Source organism: Abrus precatorius, unplaced genomic scaffold (assembly GCF_003935025.1).
Source record: "Abrus precatorius isolate BTA unplaced genomic scaffold, Abrus_2018 Scaffold4, whole genome shotgun sequence".
Classification (NCBI taxonomy): Eukaryota; Viridiplantae; Streptophyta; class Magnoliopsida; order Fabales; family Fabaceae; genus Abrus; species Abrus precatorius.
The window spans coordinates 4,669,101-4,685,301 of NW_020874384.1; the positions used below are offsets into that span (position 1 = coordinate 4,669,101).

The 16,201-nt window shown below is 28.9% G+C and overlaps 1 protein-coding gene across 1 annotated transcript; it reads left to right on the forward strand.

Annotated features, from left to right (window-relative positions):
* The first annotated feature begins 945 nt into the window (after positions 1 to 945).
* On the forward strand, positions 946 to 11,793 carry LOC113865266 (serine carboxypeptidase-like 35). Its single transcript, XM_027499702.1, is given in 6 exon segments — positions 946 to 1,202; positions 7,522 to 7,626; positions 7,823 to 7,977; positions 7,979 to 8,012; positions 8,145 to 8,221; positions 11,410 to 11,793. Coding segments are annotated over 6 exon segments (1,008 nt in total). The 5' UTR covers positions 946 to 949.
* Positions 11,794 to 16,201: the final 4,408 nt, after the last annotated feature.

Here is a 16,201-nt window from a genome sequence, read left to right on the forward strand (position 1 = left end):
AGTAAAAATTTATTTAAGTAAAAAAATATTTTAAACATTTTACTACAAATAATTCTTTAAAATAAAAAAATATTTATTATTATATAAATATTATTCAATATTAATTTGTTAAATTAAATAATCTGTTTATCCTCTCCATCGCTCACGTCCCATCACCCTTTGGAATATTTGTGAGTTTTCAAACATTTAAAGGTATGGATTTCTTTTATGTGGGGCGAATGTTAATACTTTTCTATTTTCTTTATTTTTGTTTCATCCAAATTGTGGGAAAATTTATTTCTCCTACAAATTTCACTCTCATTTTCTTGTGAAACAAACAATGCTTTTGCTACAACTCTTGTTCGGGTAGCTTTCATTCATTTATTATTTTGGTTTAAGAAGTTTATAATAAGTTTTCAAAGAAAAATGAAATAAAAGGATCAAAAAAATGAAACACAGGTTTGCAATTTAAGTAAAGACACTTCAAGAGTAAACCTTAACTAATTGAAAAATCTACATTTAATATTTGATTAACAGGGCAAATATTGACATGCCTAAAATTATAAATTATCTAAACTGAACATATATAGAGATGGAGAAAGAAAGAAATATAAGAAAAATGAGGAAGAAGAAATCAATGGAGATTAGAAACATGCATTGAGATAATCTCATGAGATATGAGTCCATCTTTTAGTTTTAGAACTTTAATTCTTGGAATAAAATTAATCTTCAAAATTGATTTGATTAATTTGAAAAGAATTATCACGACATGGATTTCATTTGTACTTGGTAATTACCAAGGTTCAAGATGGTAAATCTCTTTTGTTTATTGCTTACCCTTCAACGTTATTGTCGACCATGTGGCAGTCCCCACTCTCCACTATGTCTCATATCCTTTATAGGTAAGAAAATAGCTCTCACTTTTTGCAGAGTATCCAATAAAGAAACTCTCTGTTCCAATCCAATTCCTATGCCAATGCTCACTTTCTGGACCTTTTTCTTTTACTATCTCCTCGCCACCGTTGCCACCGGAAGGGAATATTCCGGCTCGCCTCAAGAGGCTGATGGAGTGAAGAACTTGCCCGGACAGTCACCGGTGAAATTCAGACACTATGCAGGCTACGTGAAGCTAAGGCCACACGAAGAGAAGGCTTTGTTCTATTGGTTCTTCGAAGCTCAAGAAGCACCTGCACAAAAGCCTCTTGTGCTTTGGCTTAACGGAGGTATGCGCCATGCACTATACACTCTTCTCTTTATTCTTGTCTCAATTATTTTTCAATTTTCATTTTTTCTTACTAAAAATCAACGTTATTTAATTTTATGTATACTTATAATACCATAAAAGCTTTAAAATTTTAGTATAATGTTTATGGATGCACATTCTGGCCTGCAAATATAGCTATGAGCCTGTGATTCCTTCAGTCATTAGATTCAGTTTACTCTGTGCGGACAAAGAATTTAAGGAAAAGAAAATAGAGAGATTTGTTTTAACCTGAAAAGGGTAAGAAACGTAAGGAGAAGAAGGATGAGAAACGGCAAGGTTACGTCGTGTGTAGTCACTGTTAGTGTTTGCAATGGTCACAGAGTCCAAAGTACGTGTGTCCAGAGTAACTGTCTCAGTGACAATACGATACTTTCGGACTCAGAGACTGTAATTGTAATGGTTTAAACGCAGAGAGATAGAGAGACAATATCCCACTATAAAGTTAGTGTTTAATTAGCAGAGAAGAAAGACCGGTGGTAGAAAAACATGCATAGAAAAAAAATTATTATTTAAACCAGGATAGAAAAATATTAGCTTTTTTATTTAAATAATACTTTTTAAAATTAATTTTTTATCTAATACTATACAAGACAATAATAAATTTTTATTATTATTTTAATAAATTATCGTCTTAATATATTTAATATTACAATATGTTAAAATCACATATATATCAAGATAAAATAAAACATAATAAATTATTATTATTATGTAATATTTAATATTTATATTTTTATTATTATTTTAATATTATCATTGCAGAATAATTAGTACTTATTTTTTTATTATTACTTTAAAAATCTATAATCTCAAATCATCTGATAACCATGTTTTAAAAATCTATTGCCAGATTTACGAACATTAAAATTGGATAAATTTATTTAAATATTATTATTTTAAAAATAATTTATCACTTTATATTTAACCTGAAACTATTTCTCAACATGCTGTAAGTTTCACAGATTTGGTGGCGATTTTTTTAAAAATTTCGCCACCAAAATCATAATTCTAGATAACTTGTTGACACATGTCAGTTTGTTGTTTATTTCGCGAGTAATGTGATCAAAAGTTATTTAAAAATAATTTAAAAAAAATATTTTTGTTATCTAATCTGTGAAATTCTTATATCCATGACACATGTTAAATTTTTATTTATTTTGCAATTTTATTGACAAAATAAATATATAAAAAATTTAAAAATAAAATACTTTCGTCAGCTGTTACAGTGAAATACAAGTCCGCATGACAAAAAAAACTTCAGAAACTTCAGATTAAAAAATAATTTCAGATTAGATATAAAATGATAAATTATTTTTAAAATAACAATATTTAAATAAATTTGTCTCAAAATTGTGCACGTGAAGAAAATAAGTTACATTTTTCCTGTTACCTTTTTTTTCATGTTTTTACTTAGGATTATTACCATGTTGTTTGGGGATATAACCGGTAATATTTGTTTCTAAGTTATTTAAATGCTAATTGGGCCACCTTAATTTATATTATAAATTCTAGTATTTACTCGATTCATATTAGAATAGATCTAGATTCTAAATATTCTATTTTTTTCGCCGAGCTAATCGCACTGTTTTCATCCGTTATCTTGTTAAAATAAAAAATTATGAATATCGGATAGTTTGAGAGGATAGAATTTTAAAATAATAATAAAAAATAAGTATTGATTATGATAGTATTAAAATAATAATAATAAAAATATTAAATATTATATGACGATAATATATTAAAATAATAATAAAAATTTATTATTATTTTATTTTTTCTAATATACGTGTAATTTTGACAGGTATTAATTTTTGATATAGTATTGAATATATTGAAAAAATACTCGTTAAAATAATAATAAAAATTTATTATTATTTATGCATGAGTCATACTGTAGCTGATTTAGTAAAAGAAAATACTAAATAAGAAATTAATTTTTTAAAAAAATTATTTTAAGCAATTAATTTTTAAAAAAAATTATTTTAAGCAATTAATTTTTAAAAAAAATTATTTTAAGCAATTAATTTTTAAAAAATATTATTTAAGTAAAAAAAAATTTTCGTGTTAACTTGCAGTTTAAACAATAGAAAATAGTTTGTAAACAGCCCTTGTATAAAGAGAGATAAAAAAAAGTAATATATGTGAAGAGTATTAAAATATATTAATTGGGATACTTATAAAACTGAATTAATAAACAATTTAGGGTACCCAAAATCTAAGGGCATGGTAACTCTTAAGGTCATGGACTATATGGCCATTCACACGTAGTTAAAATTGATTCTTTTAGTAAAAAGAGAGGGACCTTTGTTGTCACTGCTTTGCTATTCTTTTGGATGTGAGGTGTGGATGATTATCATTATGGTTTTTTAACATAATTTTTATATTTTCTTTACACAACCTTTATTTGCGAACAATATACAATGAAAATGGGATGAAAATAAAATAACACTATTGTTATATAATTGTCAAACATTAGTTTACAAGGAACGTAGTGCATCTCCTGGAAAAAAAAAAAGTGTCTGTGAGCTACTTTTTCACAAAGTGATGTTTGTAACAACGTAGTTTTAGTAAAGAAACTATGTTGATACAATACAATTATATATATTTTTTACAAAAAAAAAATTACATAAACCATCATATAATTTTTATTACACGAATATAATATATCTTTTTTTTCCCCCACATAATAGCTCTTATTTAAATATCACAAGTTAACAGTGGGAATTTTTGTCCAATGAGCAATGCGACAAAATTATAGGACCCTTCTTTTCTAGCTCTGACTTTATTTACAGACACCTATGGCCCAAGGTAAAGACCAAAGATTAAGATGGGACCCTATGCTTTCACGCGTCACTTTTAATGACTCGCATACTCATTCTTTTCCACGGTTTGAAAAACATTTCTTGTGAGTTGTGTCCACTTTGTCGTTTCTTCAGTGAAGAAAGTTAAATAATAATTATATTTATATTTCTTATATTTATTTATTTTATCATATTATTATTTTTTCTTCCTTCTTCCTCTACCATATCTATTAATTGTTTGTAAAAATATAAGAACTCAAATGATAATTATAATATGATATATATGAGGGATTCATCGATACCAGTCCAGCTTTTTCTTCTGGATTCTTTCTTCACGACACACGAGCATCTCGACTGTTCTTTTAAAAGCACGAAAAAGAGAGGTATATACGAGTAAAAGGATAAATCAACCTCGATTAGGAAAAATAAATTATTTTCTTTTCTAATGATCGATGAAAAGGAAATAAATCAACCTCGATTGAGAGAGGATTTTGAAAGAGATTATGAGAAATTTATCAACAAAATTATTTTAATAAATTTTATATTTAAATTTTGTGACATAACTATTCATGTAATAAGAATTTAACAATGGTACTCAAATACACCCCTAATTGGAAATGGGAAAAAAAAACACCTTTCAGTTCCTTCTTTTGCTTGTTTTTTAGTCAAATTTATTTAAATAATACCATTTAAAAAATAAATTCTTAAAATAGAGTTTTTTTTAAACAAATTTTCTGTCTTGTATAAATTTTAGTCAATTAAACACCTGTATCACACCTGCATATAGGATAGATTATTTTTAAAATTTTTTTTAATACTTTATCAGCAAAGAATTTTGAGTAATAAAATTTTTTTATGGTCATTTGAATTGTTTCAATAGCAACAATAGCCTTTTAAAATTAACTACTAGAGAGAATCGGGACACGTGTTAAAATTTTATACTTTATCTATTCTGTCTCGTCGACTAGCTATCGGTATATCAGTGATGATTGTGCTTCTGATTGTGACATGTGGCATGGTTGATACCGGTGCCGCGGAAGCCATCTTCCCTTTCGGCGCTTTGTCTTCCATTAATGCCGGTCTGAAACATTTTTTCCATTACTAAAGTGAAATTTCGGAGTATGATTTGTTAATTTTGCAGTATTATTCTAAACGAAATTCAAAGGTAAAAATGAAATTTGTTAAAAAATATATTTATTTTATTTGTGAAAAAAAATAGTTTATTATATTTTGAATATTTGCAGGTGCTGGTACCTGAAAATATAGAAGTGAAACTCCATTTCAATCGACAAAAGAGGTTAGTAAAAAATAAAAATTTCATATATAATTTTTTTGCAATTTATTTAAGTGTTTATATATTTTTTGCGTAATTTAATATAAAATTAATTGAAAATGTAATATTTGAATTACATTTTTTTCTTAAAAAATAGATTTAGAAGTTGATTAATTGTAATTATATTTAATCCTGTAGTTTAGCATTAAATTGAACAATTTATAATATATTTATGTTTAAGTGCAGTTGTGAAAAAATTGTAAATTTTGTGTAAAATATTTAGTAAAGTCAATAAAAGTAGATTAATATTTTTTAATTATGAATAAAATAAATTTTTGATTGAGTGTTTTTATAAAATAGTAAATTAAAATTTCACATACATAAATTTAAAAAATAGTAACTAGTAATTTAAAATTTGTTACCAATAATTAGAAATAATAAAATTTTAAATGATTAAAATTATAAATAAATTCATTCTTAATGACAGTTTATTAACAGTAATAAATTATTTTTATTTACAATATTTATTTTATAAAATAGACAAAGTAAGTAATTCTTACTATACATACCTAATTTTAAGTCTCTACCATGCAAGATTAAATAACACTGCATTAATATATAGTTTAAATTTTTTCTATAATTTTTTAACATAATAAAATTAGTATAATTATATTTAAATATTAACATAAATTAAACATTAAATTGTTTAAATTTTTTCATAAAAAACAACGTAACATATCACAATAGTTTATAATAAATTTTATTAAACATAACTTTATATGCCAAATTTTATTTTATAAAGATTATAAATTTTTACTCAATTCAGGCATATTTTTTTTATAACAATTTATTTTAAAAATAATTTTATTACCTTTGTTATATTGTTTTACATCATTTTTATATTTGTTCTCAGTTTTTAAATTTTTTCAATAACATATACAACAATTTAAATTATTAATACATAATAAGATATTACAATTATATTGAAATAAAATTTTAATATTGTATATATAGATTATTTTCTTTAATAATAAAATTTCTATCACACTATACGATTTTATTTTAACTTCTAAGTAAAAAAAATTTATTTTCATAAAAATAACAAATATAAAATTTTATCTAAACTAAAAATAATCAAAACTCAACAAATAAATAAATATAATTACTGAAAAACCTAACTAACTTGGGCTCTCCAAAATTTTTTCTTCAGTCGGGAACAGAAGGCAAAATGCGAAGAGTGCAATAAAATGGCAATAAAATTCATATATATACCATCGTAGTTACATGAATTTTTCAATGCATCCAATTAATAATCAGTAGTTATTGGGACGTGTCAGTTGCCCATTTGTATCACACTCTACAACCCGATAGCCTTGACGCAGTTTGACCAACAAAATAGCAATCATTTAAGATTGGCCGTTACACTTGTGCATTTGACACATGTTATTCATTCACGCGTATCGCTGGTTGACAACTGATAGAGTTGACACTCTTTGACCAATGACTTGTCTATCGTTTGAGGATGAACGATACACCTACGATTTCAATACATGTCCACCTTTGAGTAAGGGTCAGTTAGAGGTCATCGATTGTGTATTAAAATTTTTTAAAAAAGCCTATTGAACATGCAAGTGCGATTAAGGTGCTGACCTGGCTAAAATTCACACAAGACAGAAAATATATTTAAAAAACTTTAATTTAAAAATTTATTTTTGAAATGACATTACAATGTTACTCTTACTACTAATATTTTCATTTTTATAAAGATATAAAACGAGATAGAATATCACATTCTCTTTTCCTTTTTATTTATAAAAAATGTGAAAAGAATGTACAGATTTAATTAATATTATTTGGTGCAGTAAAAAAAACAAATTGTTGTTCAATTAAAGGATGAAACTTAAATCAACTTGCTTATATTTATATAATCAAGTATTTCAATTAAATTACAACATGTGAATGTTTTCTAAAAAATTCTATTACATATTTAATAGTGCCATCAATTATAAAATTGGAGAGTTTAATGAAAAAATATAAGAAATTTAATATAATTTTTATCCTAAATTAATATAAATTGTATTGAAATTCAAACTAAAATAAACAAATTTACGAAATAATTTGATTAATCTAAACTACTTTCATATTTGTACTAGCCAACAATTGGTAGTTTAATAAATAATTTGGCGGTACTATTTGTTGACTAGGACCTGGTTGCTCGTCTATTGCGTACGGAGCAGCACGTGAGCTTGGTCCATTTCTCGTCGAAGGCAAAGAACGCCTCAAACTAAACAAATTCTCTTGGAATAGGGGTAAATTAATAGCATGTTTATGTTTATTTCAACGCTTTTAATTGTAAATTTTTTTATTAAACTTATGTTTATAAATTATTAAATGGGTTTGAAAGGCCACTAATTATAGAATTTGATTATGTCATTATTATTTAAAGTAATTATCTGGGCACTTAACTTGGGTTCTCTAATATTGAGTGGGTCCTTACTCCCACAGTTGCAAACGTAATATTCTTGGAGGCACCTGTTGGTGTTGGGTTTCCTTACACTACTAATTCCAAAGATTTGCATGAGCTTGGAGATCGAGTTTCTGCTATTGACAACTATGCCTTTTTGACTGGTTGGTTCAAAAGGTTCCCAAGCTTCAGATCCCCATGATTTTTATATAGCGGGAGACAGTTATGCAGGTTCGATGATGATATCCAAAATTAATTTCCACGTCTACTCCTTTTCCATTGCAACAATTTATATTTTTACTATCATAATTATTCAATTACTCTAGTATTCTAATGTCAATTTTTGTGCCTTTGAAATTATAGGGCATTATGTTCCACAGCTTGCTGACCTTATCCTTGATACCGAAAAGGGCTCTTACATAAATCTCAAGGGATTTATGGTAACTACTTATATACACATTTTTAACACACAATTTACACTTTTATTCGTTATTCTTTCTTTTTGGCACGTCAATTTTTCTAATCGTCATCAAAGAATACTCTTATTGTAGGGTAATCTTAACCTTTACAATTACATATCTTTTTCCAATTACTCATCATTTAACCTCAATTTAAACATTTGCGTGTGTTATATACCCACCAAAGACCCCAAAGATGGATCAAAGAAATAAAAAGATTAAAAATAAAGTAAACAGTAGTAGGACTACTAAACAATATGCAAAATACAGATTATAAAAATATTAAAACATAAAACACTGGAGTGGCAATAGAATTAGCTCAGGACCAGTGATGAGAAAAAGAAAAAAAGGTGGACGACGGTAGTTTGAACAGAACCAGCTCAGAGGAAGAAATGAGAAATGAAATACAGAAAATACAAATTTTATTTAAAGAACTTTAAGAGAAAATCTTACAAGAGAATATCTTAGCATGACTTCTCTCACTTAAAACACTCACTAAATAAATGAAAGAGTTTCTCACAACATGGTCGATGATTCCTTATATAGAAATATAAGATTACTGTTTCTACAATTCTGATTAATTAATAGGAGCTATTTTTATAGTACCAATTACAAAATTTACAAATTTTCTAGATTTATACTGAAATAATCATCTTTATTTTGGTAGAGATCATCTGATTATTTTTTTGAAGATTCTACTGCTTCTTCCTTCTGGAGAAGTTGAAGATTGTCTTTCAAGTTGTTCAGAAGTTTATGGTCACTTTTGTTAAAACATTAATTTCTGGAGTTTCATCACTATCAAAAGAAGAGACTTGATCATCTTGTCGGATTTGATTTTTGTCCTCACTAGATTCTAGCAAGGATATTAACCTAATCTAACAGGATCAAATCTCTTTTTCTGATAGTGATGAAACTTTAGAAATTAATGTTTTAACAAAAGAACAAGATCTTCTTTTTGAAGCAATTAATTCAATTCCTGATCCTCAAGAAAAAGAAAGATTTTTTCAATAAATTCAAAGATGTTTGGAAACAAAACAAAAAATAAAAGAATTGTTTACAACAAACAAATTTGATATAACAAGTATTTTAAAAAAAATTAGAAAATAATTATTATACAAAACCAACCACTATACAAGATCTCCAGATTGAGAATAATAATCTTAAAAAGGAGATTAGAGAGATCAAAGAACAACAACAAATTTATCAAATTATTCTTTTACAACCTGAAGATGATAATTCTAAAGTTGCGAAAGAACAACTTTCTGAGAAAAATAATTCTGAGAAAGATAATTATGATAACCCAGAAGAAATTTTCATAAATTTGATCAACAAGTTTAAAATTGAAAAATTTTATATAAATATTAGAATCATTATTGATGATTTTATTCTTGATATTTTGGCACTTTTTGATACAGGTGCTGATTCAAATTGCGTTTTAGAAGGATTAATTCCCACTAAATATTTTGAGAAAACCTTTGAAATAATCAGCACTGCGAGTGGTTCAAAACTTAAGATTAATTATAAATTATCTAAAGCTATCATTGAAAATTAAGGGTTTAAAGTAGAAACAAACTTTCTACTTGTCAAGAATTTGAAAACTAAAGTAATTCTGGGAATACTTTTTATTAAAGCTCTTTCCCGCTTCAAATTTTAAAAGAAGGAATTTCAATTTACCACCTTGGTAAGCATATAACATTCAAATTTTCTAGCAAACCTTTTACTAGAAATATCAATTTTATTCAAAATAAAATTAAGCAAATTAATTTTCTAGAAGAAGAAGTTTCTTTTGCTAACATTGATAAATAGCTGAAGAATCCGTCACTTCAAAAAGAATCCAATCTCTTTTAGAATCTATTTATTCTTCTAAATGTTCTGAACTTTCTAATGCATTCTGGAATAGAAAGAAGCATATAGTTAGTGTTCCTTATGAAACAGGCTTTAAAGAAACCCAAATTTCCACTAAAGCAAGACCCATTCAAATGAATGAAGAACTCATTCAATATTGTTAGAAAGAGATCAAAGATCTCTTAGACTAAAAACTTATTAGAAAGAGTAAGAGTCCTTGGTCGTGCTCTGCATTTTATGTTAATAAACAGGCAGAATAAGAAAGAGGTACTCTTAGGCTAGTAATTAATAACAAGCCTCTTAACCAAGCTCTTCAATGGATCAGGTATCTAATTTTCAATAGGAAAGACCTTCTTAACAGACTTAACACTGCTAAGATTTTTTTCAAATTCAAAATGAAATCTGTGAAGAAGATAGGTATAGGACTGTCTTTACTGTCCTTTTTGGGTAATACGAGTGGAATGTAATGCCTTTTGGTCTGAAAAATGCTCCTTCTGAATTCTAGATGATGATCATGAATGATATTTTCAATCCTTACTCTAAATTTGTTATTGCCTACGTTGATGATGTCTTAATTTTTTTCCATTTCATTGACTAACATTTCAAGCATATAAATATTTTTATTAATATTGTCAAGCAAAACGGTCGGGTCGTGTCAAAGTCAAAGATTAATCTTTTCCAAACTAATGTCAGATTCTTTGGTCATAATATTCATTAAGGAACTATTATTCTGATTAGCAGATCCATTGAATTTGCTAACAAGTTTCTTAACAAAATCTTTGACAAAACCCAATTACAAAGGTTTTTAAGATGTCTCAATTATGTAGGTGATTTCATTTCTCACATCAATAATATCATTAAACCTTTACATGATAGGCTTAAAAAGAATCCTCCTTCGTGGACTGATGTTCACACTAATGTTGTTGAAGAAATTAAAACCAAAGTGAGAGAGATAAAATGTCTTTATTATCTCCCTATCCTTCAAGCTTTCAAAATTGTCGAAATTGATGCCTTTGACATAGGTTATGGTGGCATTCTCAAACAAAGAGTCAACTCTCATGAATATATTATTGCATACACATCAAAACATTAGAATTCTGCACAACAAAATTATTCTATTGTCAAAAAAGAAATTTTGGCAATTGTTTTATGTGTTTCAAAATTTCAATCTGATTTATTAAATGAAAAATTTCTTATAAGAGTATATTGCAAATCTGCTAAAGAAATTTTACAAAAAGATATTAAAAATCTTGCCTCTAAACAAATCTTTGCAAGATGACAAGCAATTTTAAGTGTTTTTGATTGTGAAATTGAATATCTTAAAGGCACTGTCAATTCTCTTCCTGATTACGTTACCTGTGAATTTTTACAGGATAATTGAAATGCTTAGAAAGGCAATAGCCTCTTCCAGGGGAGGAACTTCTCATAAAGGAAAAGTCAGACTTGTTCTGACTCTTAACAAATCAAAATCCAAATCTGTTTCGACAAATTCAAACTCATCAAACTTTGGGTCATCCACTTCGATTGGGTCATCAACCCAAAAAGCAATCCAAATTGTGGAGTCATCTACTCAACAATCTGCAATTCCTAAAAAGGACTCATCCAACAAGGCTGATTCTTCTACCCAATCTAAAATAGCTAAACAGACTAAAGCTGATTATGCCTTACCTATCAAAACACTTAGCCCTCCAACAAGGAAGCTTAAGTAGTTTACTAAAAAAATCATGGGTACATATTGCCTTTGAAGAGGATATGGAAATTGATTTAGTAAGCTTAAACACCATAACCTAATCCTTCATCCAATCCCAGAAAATAGTCAATCTCGTAGGAGAAACTAGCAAAGCTATCAATCTCTTGAAAGATAAACAAATAGCCCAAAAAACAAACCATTATGTAGCCAAAGGAAAATTCTCCTCAGTTATCCAAATGAAGCCTGAATTTTGGGACAAAAATCCCTATAAGGCTATATAAAAAACTTTTGCTCTTGGTTTTCATTTTAGACCTTATGCCTTGAATAAAACCAGACAATTTTACGAATTTATTTTACTAGATTCAGACTCTGTATCAATTAAACATTACAAAGATAAAAAAGATCCATCTATCATTACCCATTCTACAATTCAAATCCTCAAAGTTCTTACTCCAAATAATTTTGAGAAAAATTTAAATTCATATAAAAAATTCTCTCAGCCTTTTGACCTAGTAGGTTAGAACTACTAGGACTATATTGATGCTTGGACAAGAGTTTTTTGGTTCCAAATTAAGGTCAATCGACATTCTTGACTGATCTATTTCAAGAAGCCTCAAGATTTCAACAGGTACTACAAATTTCTAAATTGGTTCCTACAATGGTGGGATCTCTTTGGACTATCAAAGAAAATTTTCCTTCTTGAGTGAAAGGATACACCCATTTCAAGAGTAGGTATTCATAAAAATCAATAATTCCAGTAGACCTCAACTATTTCTCTGCTTTTTCTCTAGCCTGGGTATTCTCATGGCAATACAAATATAGCAATGCAGAAAAGAAAGATGTGCTCCCTATTCTTCATAGGTACTTCTTTGTAAAATGGTGGAATCAATTCAATGCAGACCATGCGAGACCTCCAGAAGTTAATAAATTCTTAGTAGCTAATCCTCAGTTACTGAAGCTTGCTAACCTAACAACCTTCCAGTTCCTAAACCAGAAATCTAGGATTGCAGCCCTTTTGTCAGGATGTGATTCAAAAGAAAAACTGAAGGATAATCTGAAAGATATTTTCCTTCTTCTTCAAAATCAAGATAAAGCTGAAATTTCTACAACGAAGAGTTCTTAGCCTAAAGATACCGAAGAATTTTATCAAAATAACGATGATTGTTTTGGTATAGACATTCAAGATTTGTAACCTATACTGTTGCAAATAGTTCCTGTAATAAACCGAATCATTAAAAATAGTAATTTTAACTTTTATATAAGGAGTCCTCGACCATGTTATGAGTCACTCTTTCATTAAGCAATCTTAGAGAGTTTTAGAGAGAAAAGCTTTGAGAGATACAATCCCTTGTAAGCTTTTCTTCATGTTTTTAATAAAGTTTAATTTTCTATATTTCCTTTCTCTGTTCTCCCTTTAGCTGGTTCTGCTCAGATTACCGTGTTCCAACTTTCTTCTCTTCTCCCTTCACTGGTCTTGTGCTGGTTCTACCGCTATTTCAGTTTCTATGTTTTAAATTCTGCATTTCACTTCTGCCTTTACATTTCTGCATTTACATTTAGTAGTCCTCCTACTGTCTACTTTCTTTTTAGTCTTTATTTTTCTTCTTTGATCCACTTCGGATTTCTGATAAGGGTGGATCAAGGAAAGAACAAAGAACAAATTGAAAGGAAAATAGGCAGTAGCAGGACTACTAAATGATATGCAAAAATGTAAAGTACAGAATGTAAAATGCAGTATTAAAACATAAGAAACTAGAACGGCGGTAGAACCAACACAGATCTAGTAGAGGTAGAAGAGAAGAAAGCCGGACGACAGTAGTCCGAACAGAACCGGCTAGGAGGGAGAAGAGAGGAAAATAGTTTGAAACAACAAACTTTTATTGAAAAGATCTCAAAGAGGAAAGCTTACAAGGGATTGTTTCTCTCAGAGTTTCTCTCTCTAAATCTCTCTAAACTTGCTTAGTGAAGGGGGTACCTCACAACATGGTCGAGGCCTCCTTATATAGAGAATTAAAATACTATTTGTATAGTTCCGGTAAATAACAGGAACTGTTTCTACAGAGTCGGTCACAAATTTGTTATGTCTATACCAAAACAGTCATCTTCATTTTGATAGAAGTCGTCATCTTTGTTGGGATTAGACTCCTATTTGGTAGAAGACTCGACTTCATCTTGATTTAACAGAAGAAGGGCTTCTTTTAAGTTTTTCTTCATCTTATCTTTAGAATCACATCCTGATAGGAATATAGCAATCTTTGCTTTCTGATTCAGAAATTGAAAAGTTGCAGGATCAGCAAGTTTCAAGAGTTTTGGATTATTTCCAAAAAACTTATTAACTCTTTGTGGTCCAGCATGTTCTGCGTTGAATTGGTTCCACCACTTCACAAATGCATGTCTATGGATCATGAGAAGAATATCGTCTTCTTCTGTCTTGCTATACCTGTACTGCCATGAGAATACCCAGGCCATTGCAAAGGCAGAGAAATACTTAAGATCTGCACCAATTCTGTTGGAAGCATATCTATTTTTGAATATTTCAAATCCTTCTTTTACTGGAGAGGGAAGGATTGCTTCGAATGGTCCAAAGAAGTCCCACCATGGAAGGAACCAGTTAGGGAAATTGTAATTTTAATTTTTCTTGAAATAGATCAATCAAGAGTGTCGATTGAGTTTGTTCTGGAACCAGAAAGTCTTTATCCATGCATCTATGTAGTCCAATTAATTTTATCTTACTGGATCAAAAGGTTGGGAGATTTTCTTGAATGTATTTGGATTGTTTCCAAAATTCTTTGGTGATAGAATTTTTAAAATTTGTATTGTTGAATGAGTGATTACTGAAGGATCTTTTTGGTCGTTGTAATGTTTAATGAAGACAGAATCTGAGTCTATTAATATGAACTCATAAAATTGTCTGGTTTTATTGAAGACGTATGGTCTAAAATGGAAACCAAGAGGGAAGGCTTTGGTGATGGCTTTGTGTGGATTTTTGTCTCAAAATTCTGGTTCCATTTGGATGACAGAGGGGAATTTTTCTTTTGCCATATAATGGTTGGTATTTGAGGTTTTTCTTTTTTGAAGGCTAATAGCTTTCTCTGTTTTGTCCGGGAGACTTATTGTCTTTTGTGATTGGCTGAAGGACTGGATAATGGTGTTTAGATTTGCTAAATCAGTTTCCATGTCTTCATCAGAGGCAATGTCTGCCTAAGATTTCTTTGGTAAGCTGTTTAGGCTACCTTGTATGGCTAGAAGTGTATTAACAGGGAGAGCATAGTCTGCTTTGGTTTGTTTAACACTTTTTGTTTGTGATTGGGAAGAATCAGCCTTGTTGGATGAGTCTTTTTTAGGAATCACAGATTGATAAGTAGATGACTCTACAATCTGGATGGCTTTCTGGGTGGATGACCCAGCCGGAGTGGATGACTCTGAAGAATCAGAACAAGAGTCTGTTGTGGCAGACTTTGATTTTGTTTTGTTGAGAGTTAGGGCAAGCCTAACTCTTCCTCCTCTGGACGAACCTCCCCTAGAAGGGGCCGTTGCCTTTCTAGGCATTCTACTTATCCTGTAAATATTCACGGGTAAGGTAGTCAGGAAGGGAATTAGAAGGGCCTTTGAGATATTCGATATCAAAATAAAAAACACTTAAAATTGCTTGTCATCTTGCAAAAATTTGTTTTGAGGCAAGGTTTTTTACATCTTTTTGTAAAATTTCTTTAGCAGACTTGCAGTCTATTCTAATAAGAAATTTTTGGTTTAATAAATCAGATTAAAATTTTGAAACACATAGGAAAATTGCCAAAACTTCCTTTTTAATAGTTGAATAATTTTGTTGTGTAGAATTCCAATGTTTTGAAGTATATGCAATGATATGCTCATGTGACTCAATTCTCTGTTTAAGGATACCTCCGTAACCTATGTCTGAGGCATCAGTTTCAACAATTTTGAAAGCTTGGGGAATGGAAAGATATAGGCAATTTATCTTCCTGACTCTGGTTTTGATTTCTTTGACGACATTGGTATGAACATCAGTTCAAGAAGGAGGATTTTTCTTAAGTCAATCATGTAAAGGTTTGATGATATTATTTAGGTGAGGAATAAAATCACCTACATAATTAAGACATCCTAAGAACCTTTGTAACTGAGTTTTATCTAGGATTCTATCTGAAAATTTATCAGCAAATTCAATAGACCTGCTGATAGGAATGATGGTTCCTTTATGGATATTGTGACCAAGGAATCTAATATTGGTTTGAAAGAGATTAATCTTAGACTTGGAAACAACAAGTCCGTTCTGTTTGATGACATTGATGAAAACATTTATGTGTTTGAAATGTTGATCAATGGATTGAGTAAAATTTAAAACATCATCAATATAGACAATGACAAATTTTGAATAAGGATTGAAGATGTCATTCATAATTTTCTGAAAT